Below are 16,542 nucleotides of genomic sequence, written 5' to 3' on the forward strand. Positions count from 1 at the left end.
CAAGTGGAGGCTGCTTTCTGGAAGAACAAAGGGGGAAGGTGCCCATCACCAGGAGGAGCTCTGTGAGATCCCACCCTGCCAGCAGCATCGCCCTGCAGCCCTGCTGCCATTCCCGGGGCCTGGGTCTCATGCGCCCCACGGAGGGCTGTCGCTCACGCTCATGCAGACATACCAGCGAGAGATCGTCGATGACATGCTGCTGCTCCAGCACCTGCAGGCGCAGGAACTCGATTTCCTGCTCGTCCCTCGTCAAACTGAGGTCATTCAAGGAAGTGTGCCTCTTCAGGGACGCCTGTGCCGACAGCTTCTCTTTCTGCAGCCAAGGGAAGAGAGGGCACTGCAGGGCCACTCATCCACAACACTTGATAGGAAGCCACGGTGCGCGTCAGGGCATGGAGTGTGGGCTTGGGGATATGGGATGGAAGAATGGAGGGAGGGATGAGAGCCCCCAGGTCGTCAAGCTGGAGGAGTGGACAGCTGCAGACCAGAGTCAGGCCCGAGGTGTGGCTGACTGTGCCCGACGCTGACAGGAAGGGCTGGGTGGGCACTGGGGTGGGGAGAGGTGGGTGTCTGCACCAAGCCTGGAAAGCTTGGTCGCTGGGGAAAGAGAGCACGGAACACATGGTAACGACACACACTCACACCTGGACCTGCCAGGGCGAGGGAGAAGGGTGTTCTGTCTCCCGGAGCCTCAGTCTTCTCAGCTGTAAAATGGGCATGACTGACACTAGTTTAGACAATGAACCTCAGAGTATTCCTTAAACCATCAACTGCAAGACACCACCCTGACCACAAAGACCAGTCATTCTTGTTGGAGCAAATAAAAGGCCCAAATTCAAAGCACTCAGAGCAAAATTGTAATCATTCACGTACTGAGCTTCGTCAGTGCACCGGGTTTTCTGTGAGAATGTTTTACGCCATCACTCATCCTCTCCTTAAACCCACAGCACTGATATTTTCCTTCCCAGTTCACAGATGAGGAAGCTGAGAGAATGAGGGCTGGGCCTAAGGACCCTGGGTGGAGACCCACTGTCTGACTGCCCCGGGCTCTCTGTCAGGCACAGATGCCCACAGTGCTGTGAACTGTGGAGAACAGAGGCAGGAGGGACGGGTGCAGACTGAGACCGCTCGGCAGGCTTCCTGGGGAAGGTGGGTAGGAGGTGGCCCCAGGGAACGTGTACGGTGAGGGCCAGGAGCTGGAGGAGCCCGGGCAGAGACAAGGCCTCCAAGACGATGACTTACCATCTCCACGTTTTCCCGCGTGAGATTCTTGATCTTCTCCTCCATCCTCTGGATGCTCTGCAGCAAGTCCTCGTTCTTCTTGTTCATTCGCTTGTTCTTCTCCACCAGGGGCTTCAGCTGGACCTCGGTCTCACGGGAGCGTTTCAGCTGCGGCCAGACAGAGAGGGCAGCAGCTGTAAGAGCCAACCTCAGAGGCCAGTGGAGATGCCCCCTGGCCTGGAGCTGCCGCTGCTTGGGACCACATCTCCTGGGTGGTGCAAACACCACGAAGAGCCCACAGACACCTGGCTTCCAAATGCAGGCTCCCACCTGAGCCTGAGAGGGCCTCGGGCAGGGCAACAGGAGGGGGTGCAGCCCAACACGGAGGCCCAGAGACCTCCCTCAGGTCGTCCCCGCCGGCAAGCGGCCTGAGCCTCTTCCACACTTCCTTTACCTCTGGGCATAACCCCCAGAGGTCATGGGTCACATGCATAAAGGTCATTCCAGCTACCTAGCTCCTCCTGGCCACCATTCCTCTCCAGGTAGAGACCTAGCCGAAAGCTCAACACTTTTCAGACAACAGACGATCCCTTGGCCCTGCTCAATGCCAGCCTCAATGCTCAGGGCTCCATCCAGCCCTGGAGCCACGCCCTGAGTCCTCTGAGCACAGTCCCTATGACTGACGAGGTGTCCTTCCAGTCTCTCTCATCCCATCAGCATCTGAGGAGCCCCTCTTGGGCCCGGGCCCTGTGCTGGGAGCTGGGTCAAAGGGATGACACGATGGGGTGACCGTCCAACAGACGAGAGAAGAGGACAAAGACGGTAACAGAGGTAAGAACACAGTGAGACAGGCGCCGGTGGACACGCCAGGCCGGGGAACCACACATCCAGGGGTTCAGAACGGACAAGAAGACGGCGCGTCGCTGAGTGCAGCGGGAGCAAGGAGTTTGCGGGATGGGCAGAGAAGGGGCGGGCATGGTGAGGTCTGATTTAGGGAGCTGAGAGCTCTGCCATTTGTTTCCACCTGCAGCCACACTCCTGCCGCACCCAGGGCTTTGAGGCAGGAGCACTCTGTGGTCAGGAATGCCTTCTAGAACAATCCATCACTCTGACTGCTGTGTGGAGGCCAGTCCAGCGAGACAGAGACATGAGAGATGACAGGGGAGGGGGAGGGGGAGCTGGGACTGGGAGGCTGCTCCATTAGAGGCACCCACTCTTTTTCCTTCTGAGTACAGTGTCCTCCGTGACATACACACTAGCTGCATGACCACGGCCGAGTTTTCAGCCTCAGTTCCCTCTTCTATAAGATGGGAATAATGGTAGTATCTGCCTCAGAGACTTGTTATGAGAACTAAATGCATAGTGAGAGTCTTCGCAGGGTCATTTTAATGGATGAAAATTATAAACAATTTAAAATATTTATCAGTATCACGACAATCACAAGAACCACTGCATCTATCAAGTACTCGCCATGTGTCCAAAACGATGTTCGGACCTTCCAGGCATCCCCTCTCATTTAGCCCTCACCACCACCCTAGGAGGGGGCCCATCCCCATCCCCATTCCACAGACAAAGAACCTGGCTACAAAGAGGTGGGGTGATGTACCACGTAGAAAGTGCCAGGACCAAGAACCAAACACGAGGGACTGACTGCACACCCCTGCTTTTGGTTACCAGGCTGTGAAAGTTAAGATAAAACACTGATGGTAGCCATTAAAGTATAACATGTACCTTGACTCATACATTGTACCTCTAGAAATCTATCCTGCGGAAATAAAGGTTCAAGTCGGTAAAGACGGAAATGCATCTTCTGTGAGGCACTGTTTACAACAGCAAGGAAACGCGCAACGGCCTAAATCTGCACCAGTAGAGGAATGGTTGAATAACCCATGGTTTGGCTACACAACAGAGTATGATGCAGCTGTTACAAAGACAAAGGTGGATCTCACGCATCTGGGGAGCGAAAAAAGCAAGCTGCGGGACAATATTACACAGGGAAAACGTCCCGTTTGTAACCACAGAACAATAAAAAAAGGCTCTTCGTGGGTGCCAAAATATTTGCATAAGCGTTAAAAACACGTGAGAATCACCTCGAACTGTTACCAGAAGTCACCCCATGATTTTAAGGTCCCAGTGCTGGCCAGCTTATTGATTCTTACTTCAAACACTTCAGAAGGTTTGCATTGTTTCAAGCAAGATATTTTTTTTTCTAATCCACTTAGTAAACTATTTTGCCTCTCATGAGGGATTTTTTTTTTTAAGCTCATGAATATTTAAATGAAAAGTGGAGACATAATATTAGATGTACAGTCTGATGAACACTATATAAAAATATGCCTTTAAAAATACTGGAAGGAAATGAATTTATTCTGATCCTGTTAAAATTGTGAAGAGGTGACACTTTTTAACACTTTTCATCTCCCATGTTTTTCAAATATATTGATACACTTACTTTCATAATAAAATTTAGAATAAAGAGAAATATTACGAGACACTTGTCAAGACATTTGCACGTGTTGACTACCACTACATAAAAATTAGGTTAATTGTTTATCCAGCAAACTTAAACATATTCAAGAAATTGCTATTCTTACTAGAGATTTATTTTTTTTAACCAGAAGTTCACATTCACTACTTTTAAAATTAGAAATATGTGAACTTTTATGCAAAAGAAAGTAAATAGATAAGCAAAAAATAAAAATTATCCATAATCACACCACCTAAAACAACTTCCAAAATCCAGGATGATGACAATGTATTTTTGTTCTGTAGACTGCTTTTATCATTTAATTCATCGTGAACGAATTTCTATGGCAAATAAATGTGACCTATAACATCATTCTTAATGACTGCACGAAACTCACTGCATAGATGTTCCATAATTATTTTGATCAATACTTAGGTGGGGCTTGGTTTTGTTTTGGTTCGGTTTTGGTTGCTACTATAAACAACACTGCAGTGAAAACCCTGTCCACACCCCTCACTGAACTTCTCTGATTGTCAGCTCAGGATAAATTCCTACAGAATCAAGGGCACTAACAGGTTTCCTCAACAAGCGAGTGTTAGATTTTTAATCAGGAAGAAATGAGAAGGAAAGTAGAGAAAAGCAGATGGCCTGTGCGTTAACTTCCTGTTTAGGGCGTGGTTTGTGGCCCCGGGGCTGCTTTCCTGCATCCCAAGGCGCCATCTGCCTCTTGGGGGCTGATTACCAGTTCATTCCTCTCGTCTGCCAAGAGGGTATTTCTGTCTTCCAGCTTCCGTATCACCGAATTCAGTTCAGCAATTTTTAGCTGAAATCGCCGCACATCTCGCTCGTCCATATGCTGATCCTAAAAAAGAAGCAAGATACAAACATACTTTGAAAAAGCTTAACTGAGTCAAAGCGCTCTGTGGACCCTTTGTGGAAAACTCTGAGGGCAAAGGTGAGCTCCTCACTAGGAGGACCATGCGCCATGCTGGGGCTCCCCCAAATCAAGCAACATGTGGAAAGACTTCATCTCAAAGGCGACAAGACCTCAAACCCTCCAGAGGCTGCCTGACATCTGAACGTGGTATCTGGGGACCTTCCCGTCCCAACCCCTGCCCGCCAAGCATCTCTGACAAAGGCACAATCACAGAGTTCCAGGACGCTCCTCAAGGGCAGGCACTGTGCCCACCTCACTCACCGCTGAGACGCCAGCACCTCACGTGGTGTCTGCACACAGCACACTCAACAGACACTTGAGTATTTAGTGAATGAATGAATGAGGGAATGAATGAATGAATGCAGCTTTGGCCTCCTCTGTGCCTGATAAGTACCAAGCTGTGGCCCCAGGTGCCCTCTCTGCTGGCTGAGCTCTCCTCATGGGCAGAGCTCTGCCTTTAAGTCATGTACTGATCTGACTGGGTCCCTTTCTGAGCTCTCACTGTATACTCGGCACTCATGTTTTCATTTCTTTTCAACTGAGCTCCACGTTTGGGGAGGAAGGGGTAAGGGAGGGAAGGAAGGACGCACAGATGGATGGGAGGGAAGGGGGAGGGGTGGGGGAAAGGCAGGCAGGCAGGCAAGTTCGCCAGAAGAATGACCAGTAGGAGGAAGGACAGGTAGGTGGTCAGCTCTGAGGCCCCAGTGCTTGCATGAGCCCCTCACCTGGACACCCATGAGCTCGGTCATGTCCCCTATGCCAGGTGGGAGCTCTCTCTTTGGACTACCGTGGTACCGCTCAGCCTCTCTGACCTGAACCAACTGCTCATCCAAAGCCTCTTTCTGAAGAAGCAGCTTCTGGGTCTGCCCAGTCTGCACACCGAGTTCCTTCTCCAAGGCCAGAATCACACGATCTTTTCCCTTGATCTCATCCATCTGGAAAGAGAAAGAATAAGCATTCAACTGTAGGGGCTCGTGACCAGGGAAAGCTCTCTTTTGCTGGCCTTAGGCCCAGGGAAAGGTTCAGCAGGTCCATGGACCTGGGGCAGCTGAACTCAGCAACACAGGACAGAGAGACACCATAGTGCACAGCCCAGGCCCTGCTCCGCCGTCACCACCCCCAGCACAGAGGAGCACAGAGCTGTGGGTTCAACGATGGTCAACCCAGACACTTACCCTCGAAACTGATCAGTGCTCGTGTCTCTCTCCCCTTAATGAAATAAAGTCAAATCCTGACCTGCCAGGGCCCTCCAGCCATCACCCCCTGGCCCTCCAGCAGCTCAGCTTCTTCACAGAGTTGGTCGTCCTCTCTCCCACTCCTGTCTGGCCACGTCCCCACCCCTCCAGTAAACGGCTCTTGCTAACGTCTCCAACGCTCTCCTGGCCTGCAAACTCACTGAACAATTTTCCATCCTCTCTCCTTCTCACCCCGTCTGACACTGTCGCCCACTCCAGCTACGTGAACTGCTCCCACCCTCACGCCCTCTGTGGGACTTCACTGTTTCCATCTTCTTCTCGCCCTGCCCTGGTCACCATCGAAATCTGTAGTTTCCAAGGCTTGGCTCTCTTCCCAGTCTGTATCCTCTCCTCAGCCAGCCGCATCCTCACCCATGCTAACTCCCCGTGTGCAGCTGACACTCCAACCTCCTCCCTCCGCCCTGACGTCTCTCAGGGTCCCGCGGTCAGAGAGCCGACTGGATGCTTCTGGGGCCTCCAAAGCACCTCAGCCTCCCCACATTCGAGCCTCAGCGTGAGCCCCAGCTCCCCCAGCCCAGCCTCGCCCCACATTCCCTAGAGGAAACCAAGCAGAAAGAAACTTACGGAGGAGGGAGCTTCTGCCCCGGGCCATACACTTCGATTGTTTCTGAACACAAAGCCAACAGCTGGGAAACTGCCCCAGTAAGGGTGCTATACTGGGGTGCCCCTCCCCTAAATCCATGTCCTTCCTACAACCTGAGAATGTGACCTCATTTGGAAATAGGGTCTTTGCGGATATAATTAGTTAAGATGAGGTCACAGTGGAGTCGGGTGGGCCCTAACGACTGGTGTCCTTATAAGAGGAGAGACACACAGGGAGAAGATGGAGGCAGAGACTGGAGTGATGTGGTCACAAGCCAAGGAACGCCTGGAGCCTCCAGAAGCCGGAAGAAGCAGGAAGGATCCTCCCCTATAGCCTTCAGAAAACATGGTCCTCTGACACCTTGATTTCAGACCTCTAGCTTCCAAAACTCTGAGTGAATAAATTTCTGTTGTTTAAGCCACCCAGTTCATGGTACTTTGTAACAGCAGCCCTAGGAAACTAATACAGGTGTTAAAAGAGAAAATTTCCCAAGTACTAGAGTTTCATTAATTGACAAAAACCATAAGAGTTTCGGCTACAGTGATTACTATCATCATGGGACTTAGGAATAAATTCTATTTGAGATAAGGTACATTAAAAAGTTCTGAAAAGAATACTAATGCTTTAGTAAGGATGGTTTCAACGAAATCTGGATAAAGTCTATATGATGTGGCTTTATTTAACACATACCTGTGAGTGCCCGCCACGAGCGGGCCTGTATGTAAGGCAGTGTAACGTGGATACTACCTTGATTACCCAACGTAAAGGTTAAAGCCAACTGATATAAAACAACGTGGCACAGAGGAAAAAGCACTGTGCATGGAGTAAAAAAGTATTAACTGGAGACTAATCCCCACTGGCAAGCTGTGTGACCTCTGGCAAGTCACTCAACCTCTCTAAGCTTCAGGCTCCTCACCTGTAAAATGGGGATGTAGGAACATCCACCTGGAAGGGGAGCTGTGAGGGCTGAAGGGTACAGCAGAGACAGGCAGGCTGCTTAGGAGCAAGGCCACTGGGTCCAGACTGCCTGGGTTCTAGCCCTGATGCCACCACTTATTGGCTCTGTCACCTCGGTTTAGTTACTTGATTTCTTCCTAAGCCTCAGTTTTCCATCTGTGAAATGGGGCTAATAATAGGGATGTTTTGAGGATGAAATACATTAACACATAAAAACTGCCTGGCACGCAGTAGGCATAAAATAAACATTAGCTCTAATTATAATTGCTGCATGTACATAGTAGGTCTCAATAAATAGTAGTTCCTGTCTTTCCTAGACTTTTGTTTCCATTAGGTGTGCAAATATTGAGGAAATGAATGAATGAATATTGCAGTTGTTTGAATTGTGGTTCCTAAACAGACATGTCCACATCCTAACTTCAGATATCTGTGAATGGGACCTTTTTTGGGAAAACGGTCTTTGCAGGCGTAATTAAGGATCTTAAGATGAGGAAATCGTCCTGGATTAACTGGCTGGGTCCTAAATCCAATGACAAGTGTCTTCATAGGACAAAGAGAAGACGCAGACCAAAGAAAAAAAACAGAGGGGAGGCCATTGCTGACTTAAAAAAAAAAGCACAATGTGAGAGTTGCGAGTTAAGTTTTATTGGGGGCAAAATGAGGACCGCAGCCCAGGAGACAGCGTTTCAGGCAACTCTGAGAAACTGCTCGGAGGAGGCGAGGGGAGGAGCCAGGATATAGAGGAGTTTTTGCGACAAAGGCAAAGTAGTAGGGAACGTCAAAAGATGATTGTTAATTAAAGAAAACCAGATATCTCAAGTAAAGGAATTTAGTGCTTTCCTATGTATGGGAAGATGCAAGAGTCTGGGCTCACTGAAATCATTCCTTTGATATGCACCTCAGCTACCTGGGGCCAGTATCCTGTATTTTCACACCCTGAGTTTCCTCAGGGCTCACCGCTGCAGGGAGTGGCTGCAGTCTGAGGGCTGCTAGATGGCAGGTATTCTTGTCAGCCTTGAGTTTCCTCAGAGCTCACCGGCTCACGTTGAAGGGCTGCAGTCATTGATGACTGTGACATCCTTTGTTTATTGGTATGGCAGGAAATATTCCATTTATCACCATGTAAGAGGGAGGCAGAGATTGGAGTGGTGCAGCCACAGGCCCAGGAACTCTTGGAGCCATCAGAAGCTGTAAGGGCAAGGACGGGTCTTCCCCGAGAGCCTTCAGTGGGGCACAGCCCAGCTGACACCTTGAGTTTGGACTTCTGGAGTCCAGAGCAGTGAGAGAGTAAACTTCCGTTGTTTTAAGCCACTGAGTTTGTGGCCATTTGTTAAGGCAGCCCCAGGAAACTAATACAAATGCCCTTCTCACTCATCACACTCTCAGAGGGTAACAAACTAAAGCTGATTGTAACTTGAAACATCGCTACAGCAGAGAATGCTAGTTAGGAGCCCTGCCCTGAGGGCAGACAGAAGCTAGCTCAAATCCCCGCCCCTACCTGCTGTGTGACTCTGGGCAGACTGGGCCACCCCTCTTAGCCTCAGCTTCGGTAATGTGGGGACACTGAGAACACCCCGTCCAACTGGGGGGAGACTTCAACCACGGGAAGAATTTAGCACAGAGCCTGGCATCTTACAAGCACACAATCAATGTTAGCGGCCACTAGTAATCTACTTTAGCTCCTGCATAACAGAAGGCTATCTGATTTAAACAGCAGACCATGAAAAACTTACAAAATACAGTTTACAGAAGGCAGCAAATGGTACCCCCAACCTCCAGACTGAGGCTTTCAAGCAAAGTCCCAGAGCTCTGACAAGCTCTTTGAGTGGCCTTTCTTTAGAAGAAAAAAGGATACTCCCCAACCACCTCCCCATGACAGTTTCCTGGAACTCCAGCCAAGGGTGTGCCCGGTGCAGCTTCTCCTGCAGCAGCTGCAGAATGTGCCTGCTGCTCCCCCTGGTGGCGGTCACCCGCAGCTCCCCGCTCTTCAGAGCCGGAGGTGGGAACACCTCCCCGCTGTAGGGAAGAGCACTTGATGATGCAGAAAACACTGTTGCCACTGCAGGGTTCAATCCAGAAGCAATGTGAACCAGTGAAAGTTCATTAATTGAAACCACTTAAACATGCTTTAATTAATTCAACAAATACTGAATTGAGTGCCATCAGCAGGTGCTGGGAAACACTGATGAGCAAAACAGAGTCCCCGCCCTCAGAGCTTCCATTCCAGAGGGGAGGGTAGCTGAAAACAGAATAAAAAAGTCAACATGGAGTAGATCAGAGCATGATTAATGCTAGGAGAAAAAGATAAATCGAGGGGAATCAGTGGTGCCAGTTGGGGAGGTGTTACAAGTTAACAGGTAGGGCTCCAGTCCGTCCCCCTCAGCATCCCAGCTGCACACTCCTGGCTTTGCACTGGAGCCCAGAAGCGCTGTCTCCACCACTGCATTACACTAGTTCCTCCCACAAGAAAGAACAGCATCTTAAGCAAGACATCTCTGGAAATCCAAATTCTCAGCCTGGAAGAGCACAGATTCCCCATTTATCCTAGAAAATGAGCAGAGGACTTACACCCCATCATGTGGGAAAGGTTCCCAGAAAACAGTCTCCACTAGTGGAGATGGCATCCAGGAATGGATGGACAATGTGGAATAGATTGTGGAGCCAACATTTTCTAGGTTGTCACATTTCCCCAGCCAGAGTCCTGAGGCTGCAGAGGTCAGGAGACCTGCCAGCTCACACAGCTACTCTCACTATTTGTCGACTCTGGTCTGGCCCCCAGGCTGGGCCCTTAGTGATCTTGCCCCCTGCCCTGAGGACCTGAGGCAGTGTAAACCTCTGACAATGAGCTTCTCAAGCTTCCCCAAACCCCAACACCTGAGTGTGCTGGACATTCCTGGGTTGCCTCCCAGCATCCATTTCCCCTTCTCCCACACTCCCACTCTCACCATGTGGTTCAGGAGAGGGGTGGGGCTGAAATCACTCCAAGTTCCCAGGGCAGGCCCTGATTGGCTCACATCACCTGCATGGCTCTGCCACCTAATAGTAACTGGTTCAGGGGTGGATACATGACCCAATCAGAGCCAACAGGCCTGAAGAGGGTGTTGCTAGGCCCCTCCTGTTTCTCCTTAGGAGCTAAGAAAGAGCTTCTCTCACACCCCAGTGTTCACTGCAGCACTATTTACAATAGCTAGGACATGGAAGCAGCCTAAATGTCCTTTGACAGAGGTATGGATAAAGAAGATGTGGTACATATATACAATGGAATATTACTCAGCCATTAAAAGGAATGAAATAATGTCATTTGCAGTGACATGGATGGATCTAGAGATTGTCATACTGAGTGAAGTAAGTCAGACAGAGAAAGACAAATATATGATATCACTTATATGTGGAATCTAAAAAAAATGGTACAAATGATCTTATTTACAAAACAGAAATAGAGTCACAGATGTAGAAAATAAACTTATGGTTACCAAGGGGGAAAGGGGGGGAGGGATAACTTGGGAGATTGGGATTGACATATACACACTACTATATATAAAATAGATAACTAATAACAACCTACTGTATAGCACAGAGAACTCTACTCAATACTCTGTAATGACCTATATGGGAAAAGAATCTAAGAAAGAGTGGATATATGTATATGTATAACAGCTTCACTTTGCTGTAGAGCAGAAACTAACACAACATTGTAAATCAACTGGGCTGTTTCCTGTGAGGATGTGGGGTCTGGCACAGTGGTGGCATCTCACCAGCACACTGAGAGCTCAGAGCCTGAGAATGATGCATCAGGGGACACAGCAGAGCCTGGGAAACCTGGGTCCGGGGTGACATCATTAGTGCCACTGGGGCTATGCCTGAGGCTAGTCCTGCTACTTCAGTCATGAGAGCCGGCAGACTCATGGTTTAAGCTAGTGTGAGGTGGAATTTCTGTCCCTTGCAACCATAAGATTCTAGCTGACATACAGTTAGGGAAAGAACAACAGTCTGGATGACGTCTATCACTTTTTACTTACGTGCTAGTGTGAGCTCAGGACTACACTGGTACCTAAGAGACACTCTCTCTCTCAGTCTTCAAAAGACCCTCAAAGTAGACATTATTTACTCCATCTTACAGATAAGCTTGAGGCCCTGAGAGGTGAATGTGCCCACACACTAGTCAGAAGCAGATCCATGATTCAGACTCGGGTCAGCCCCTGCAAAGCCCTCACTATGCCCTTTCTCAGCCCCAGAGGCACAGAATCTAAGCATTTCTCAGCAGTCACATCCATCAGGACACTCGTCTCAGTGAAAACCTCAGTTTAGTCAGCTCCCAACGAACCCACCAATTTGTGAATAAATGTTAGTTCCACTTCATTTGCAAAGTTTGGAGCATCAAAGAATGAAAAAGAAGCTGCTACCCCAAGATCCATTCTCGTCTCCTCCTTGGTACCTGTAGTTGGGTGAATGGTGTCCCCCTCAAATTTCATGTCTATTAGGAAAATCAGAATGTGATCCTATTAGAAATAGGGTCTTTACAGATATAACTAAGATGAAATCATAACAGATGGCGGTGGGCCCTAGATCCAGTAACTGGTGTCCTTATAAGAAGACGACAAGACACAGCCACGTGGGGAAGAGAAGGCCATGTGGAGGCAGAGGCTGGAGTCATGCAGCTGCAAGCCGAGGAACACCAAGGATTCCCGGCAACCACCCAAGCCTGGAAGAGGCAAACAAAAGGTTCTTCCCTGGAGCCCTCAGAGGGGCACAGCCCTGCTGACACCTTGTTTTCAGACTTCTAGACTCCAGAGCTGCGAGAGAATAAATTCCTGTTGTTATAAGCCATGGAGTTTGTTATAGCAGCCCTAGGAAATGAACAGAGTGCCATACCAGGATTTATTAGGAGCTGCCATGCATTTCCCAGCTCCCCTTGCAGCTGGGTGAGGCTGAGCAAGTAACTTCCGGCCAAAGAGACGGAAGTGGAGGTATATAGAACCTCCAGAAAGAAAAGTGCTTTTAAATGAAGACCATACCCTCCTTCATCTGCCCTCCTATTGCCAACCTGGGATGCAGATGTGATGGCTGGCACTCCATGGCATGAGGGGCCATGAGGACCATGGCCACATCCCAGAGCCCCTTCTGAGAGAAGAGGTAAGAGGCCCTGTGGCCTACCCTACTCTGTGGAGCACTTTACAGATTTTGTATATGAAAGAGAAATAACTTCCAGATTTTAAGCCCCTGTGTATTGGGGGGAGTCTTCTCAGACCTAATCCTAACTGGTCTAAAGAATGTGTCCAATAGCCCCACGTTGACCATAATTGCCTTTTCTTCTTGACTGTTTCTTAAGAGGCATGTTAAATGTGTAAGTGGAAGCCTGGAAGCCTTTTGCATTTCTAATCCAATCCAGCTGACAAAGAAACAAAACGCAGGCCACTTTCTGAACACATTGCCAAGAGGCCTGTCTGACAAGGGACATTTATCAAATGCGTGGAGAACTGGAGAAATAGACATTTATTCTTTTCACTCTATTCTCCTAAGTGGCCCCCACACACTGAGACTACCTGAGCTGGGGATACTTCTGTTTGGCACTGAAATGGAAACAGACACCAAGTCCTTGGTTCGTTTTAAATTAAGCTCAGTCTGTCTCTTGTGCAAATACTTGTTTTTTCCCCATTTTATTTACCTTAAATATACATTTCCTGTAACAGAGGAACATATTTTACATGTCTCCTATTACACAATCTACAAGCTGCGGATAGATGCTTTAGTTAACTTAATTCTCGTAATGCGGTAACAGATACGTGATTATTTCTCCTTTTGTAGGTGAGGCACCAGAGGCTTAGGGACCGTAAGCAACTTGCTTGGGCTCACACAGCTAACGAGTGAGGGAGTCTGGATTCACACCCAGAAGAGACTTTCTCCAAAGCCTTCTCTTCCTATTATGTGATAACGCCGCCCCTACACACACAAAGGGAAAAGGGGCTGGGGAATACTTCTGAGAACTTAGTATCGGTATGTGCTTAGATTTTCTATACATTAGACATTTAAAATCAGTGCATCTCTTCTGCCATTCTCGGTACTGGCTTGTTAAGCTGTGAACTGATGCTCTGTCACTGACTGGTGACCAGTCTAGGATGGACAGCTGGACCAGGGCTCCAAAAAGAACACCTGGTCCTTCTGCCTCCAGTCCTTAAATTTCTTAGGTGTCTTCCAGAGACAGGAGAGACCTGTCAAAGCTTCCATTCCACGCCCAGGATGGCAGGGGCTTTGTTGGAACCCCAGGGTCTAGAACCATACCTGGAGCACAGTGGGTCCCCAAAACTCGGCATTTACTGCTCCGTGAGGGAGGACTGGGGCACTTGCTTGTGGAGAGGACACGGCGCATGCGTCATGGAAGGATGGGCTGCGTGTGTGCGGAAGGAGGGCTTGCATGTGTGCAGGGAGGACAAGTTGCTTGTGCGTAAGAGGGAGCAGGGTGCGTGTGTGCAGGGAGGATTGGCTGCGTGTGTGCAGGAGGGCTTGCATGTGTGCAGGGAGGATGGGCTGCGTGTGCGGAAGGTCAGGTACGCACTCGAGCCGGTGGGGGGGAGAGGGCAGCGCACTTACCAGCCGGCGGATGTCGCGCTCGCACTCGCGCTTGATGCGGTGCACCTCGTCCTGGTGCGCCTGGTAGGCAGCGCGCAGGTCGGCCGCCTTGGCCTTGTCGGCCTGCATGCAGTTGCTGAGTGCCTCCTCCGCCTGCTTGCGTGCCGCCTTGAGCTCCAGGATCTCCTGCTGCAGCCGCAGGCGCTCGCCGTCGAAGGCCCTGCGCGCCTCTTCACGCGCCTCGGCCAGCAGCGCCGTCTTGACCTTGTCGGCTGCACCATCGCGCAGCACGTTCAGCGTGGCCTGCAGCCGCTGCAGCTCACCCTCCTTGATCTTGGCCGTGCGCGCTGCCTCCTGCTCGTGCTGGCGGATAAGCACCTCGCGCAGCGCCTGCAGCTCCTTGGTCTTCTCCTCGTGCAGCTTGGCCCTGAGCTCCGAGATGTAGGCCGTGTGTCGCCGCTGCTCCTGCTCGCGCTCCAGCTTGGCCTCCTGCAGCCGCTCGCGCAGTTTGCCCACCTGCAGCCGTGGGGGGAGAGCCAGTCAGGGTCCGGGCTGGGGGAGCCAGCCAAGCCTGCCGCCACCTCCCCGTGTCCCTTCGTGTGTGACAGGCCCCTGAGACCCTCCCCCGGTCCCCGCTCTCCAGTTCCCCCTCCTGCCACCTCCATCAGTCCCACGCAGAGTCTTCCCTACTATTTTGTTGAGATGTTCCCAGCCGTGGAAAAACATCTGAGGGTGTTGGAGAGGAGAGTAAGGCTTTAACATCCCTTCCAATTTGGAGATTTACGAGGAAGGACAGTTTATCAGTCACAAAATATGCCACGCAGAAATCATCTGTCTCATCAGAGCAGAACAGATTGTAAACCAGAAACACATTTCCAGTGCCCATGCCCTGAACTCTGGAGTTAGAGGAGGCCGAGCAGGTGGACGTAGAGAGGGGCAGGGGTGGAGGTGCCCTCACTGCTGAGTGGCTCTCCTGCCCGGGCTGGGGGCTTCTGTGACCCTCCCCCCCACATGAAGCTCTCACAGCAGCCAGGAAGGAGGTAACTGCTTTGCCACAAGGCAGCCGAGCATCAGAGATGCGCCGCTGGTGACCTGCCTGGGATGAGGGGCTGCCAAGGGGCAGAGCCAGGCTTCACCCCCAGGAGCCCGGCCCCAGGGCCAGTGCTCTGCGGGTGCCAGGCTGCTAACCCCACCAGAAGGTATTCGTCTATTCAGCAAAAAAAAACATTATTTGTAAAATATGCCAAGGGAGTGTCTTCTTCAAACACTCCAAAAGGCTTTATTCGATCTTTTTATTTCAAATATCACACAATTACACACATTCCACAGGAACCCATTCGTTTTCTAAATTACAGCAATCTCCGAAGAACAGAAACCAATGTGTCTCTCATGGATGAGCTGCTTCCAAGGTGGCAACATTTCCCCCAGACCACAGTCTACAGAACACCAACATGCTGAAATTAATTTTAGGTGAGGAGTTTTACGATGTCACTCGGGTTGATAAATCCTTACTCATAACATCAGGGAAAGGAGCAAATAAACCTGGCCAGGCAAAGATACAAGATCAATGTCTCCTTACATCAAACACGCATAATCACAGAAATAAAACAAGGACCGGACCTGTCAGAGGGCTCATCTCACCCAAGAGCTAGAATTGGCCTCTTCCTAAGGGGTTGAGTGCCAGGAAGCCAGAACTTTAAATATTTAACATGATCTCCCCAGGGAGGAACTAAATGCTTTTGGCATTCTCCTTCTAAGGAGGCAACACTGTTCTAACTTTCTGGGATGCTGACGGTGATTTGAAGTCAAAGGGATGGGATCTTGTCGGAATCCGAATCTGCACTGACGAGTGCATTTCCCTCTGCAAACTACTTAACCTCGAGATGGTTAATGTTACGTGTCAACTGGGCAGGGCTGTGGCACCAGGTCATTCGGCCAAACACCAGTCTAGATGTTGCTGTGAAGGAATTTTTAAGGATGTGATTAACATTTAAATCAGTAGACCTGGAGTAAAGCAGATGACCCTGTATAATGTGGGTGGGCCTCACCAAGTCAGTTGAAGACCTTCAGAGAAAAGACTGAGGTCCCCCAATGAGGAAGGAATTCTGCCTCATCACTGTGAGATCAACGCTCCCTCGAATTTCCAGCCTATCTGCCCCGCCGATTTCAGATTTGTCAGCCTCCACGACCATGTGAGCCACCTTCTTGAAAAACACCGAATCCCCCTCCATCTCTCTCTCCTACTGGTTCTTCTTCTCTCTGAAGAACCCTGACTATACAGACCTCCCAGAGCTTCCTGACCCTTCCCTGGGAAACAAGGCTACCAACAGCTGCCCCTCAAAGACTGTTGGGAGGAGGAAAGCTGAAAGCGGATGAGCGGATAAAGGGGAGTTTGGTCCCAGGCAGTAAAGGAAGGAGGAATGTGGCCAGCGTGAGCAGAGGCGTGTGCAGGGCAGCCTGGGTGAGGCCGGGCCTGCCCCTGGGAGGGGCAGAGGGGGCCAGCTGAGATGGGCCAGGTGACACCCGTGTGTAGGGCAGGGAGGCTAACAGTGGA

At 50.2% G+C, this 16,542-nt stretch overlaps 1 protein-coding gene across 3 annotated transcripts in view; it reads right to left on the reverse strand.

Moving 5' to 3' along the window:
* LOC101273854 (janus kinase and microtubule-interacting protein 1) overlaps positions 1-16,542 on the reverse strand; it is a 101,405-nt gene that overhangs the window by 21,486 nt on the left and 63,377 nt on the right. For 2 of the 3 annotated variants that reach the window (XM_033427847.2, XM_033427848.2), the window contains exons 3-7: positions 14,010-14,504; positions 5,351-5,560; positions 4,431-4,550; positions 1,243-1,389; positions 173-313 (exon numbers count right to left, since the gene is read on the reverse strand). In XM_033427847.2, coding sequence (XP_033283738.1) covers positions 173-313; positions 1,243-1,389; positions 4,431-4,550; positions 5,351-5,560; positions 14,010-14,504 — 1,113 coding nt within the window. The remainder of the gene's footprint in view (positions 1-172; positions 314-1,242; positions 1,390-4,430; positions 4,551-5,350; positions 5,561-14,009; positions 14,505-16,542) is intronic. The other variant, XM_033427849.2, reaches the window with a different exon arrangement.

This window comes from Orcinus orca, chromosome 4 (genome assembly GCF_937001465.1).
Source record: "Orcinus orca chromosome 4, mOrcOrc1.1, whole genome shotgun sequence".
In the NCBI taxonomy this organism is placed as follows: Eukaryota; Metazoa; Chordata; class Mammalia; order Artiodactyla; family Delphinidae; genus Orcinus; species Orcinus orca.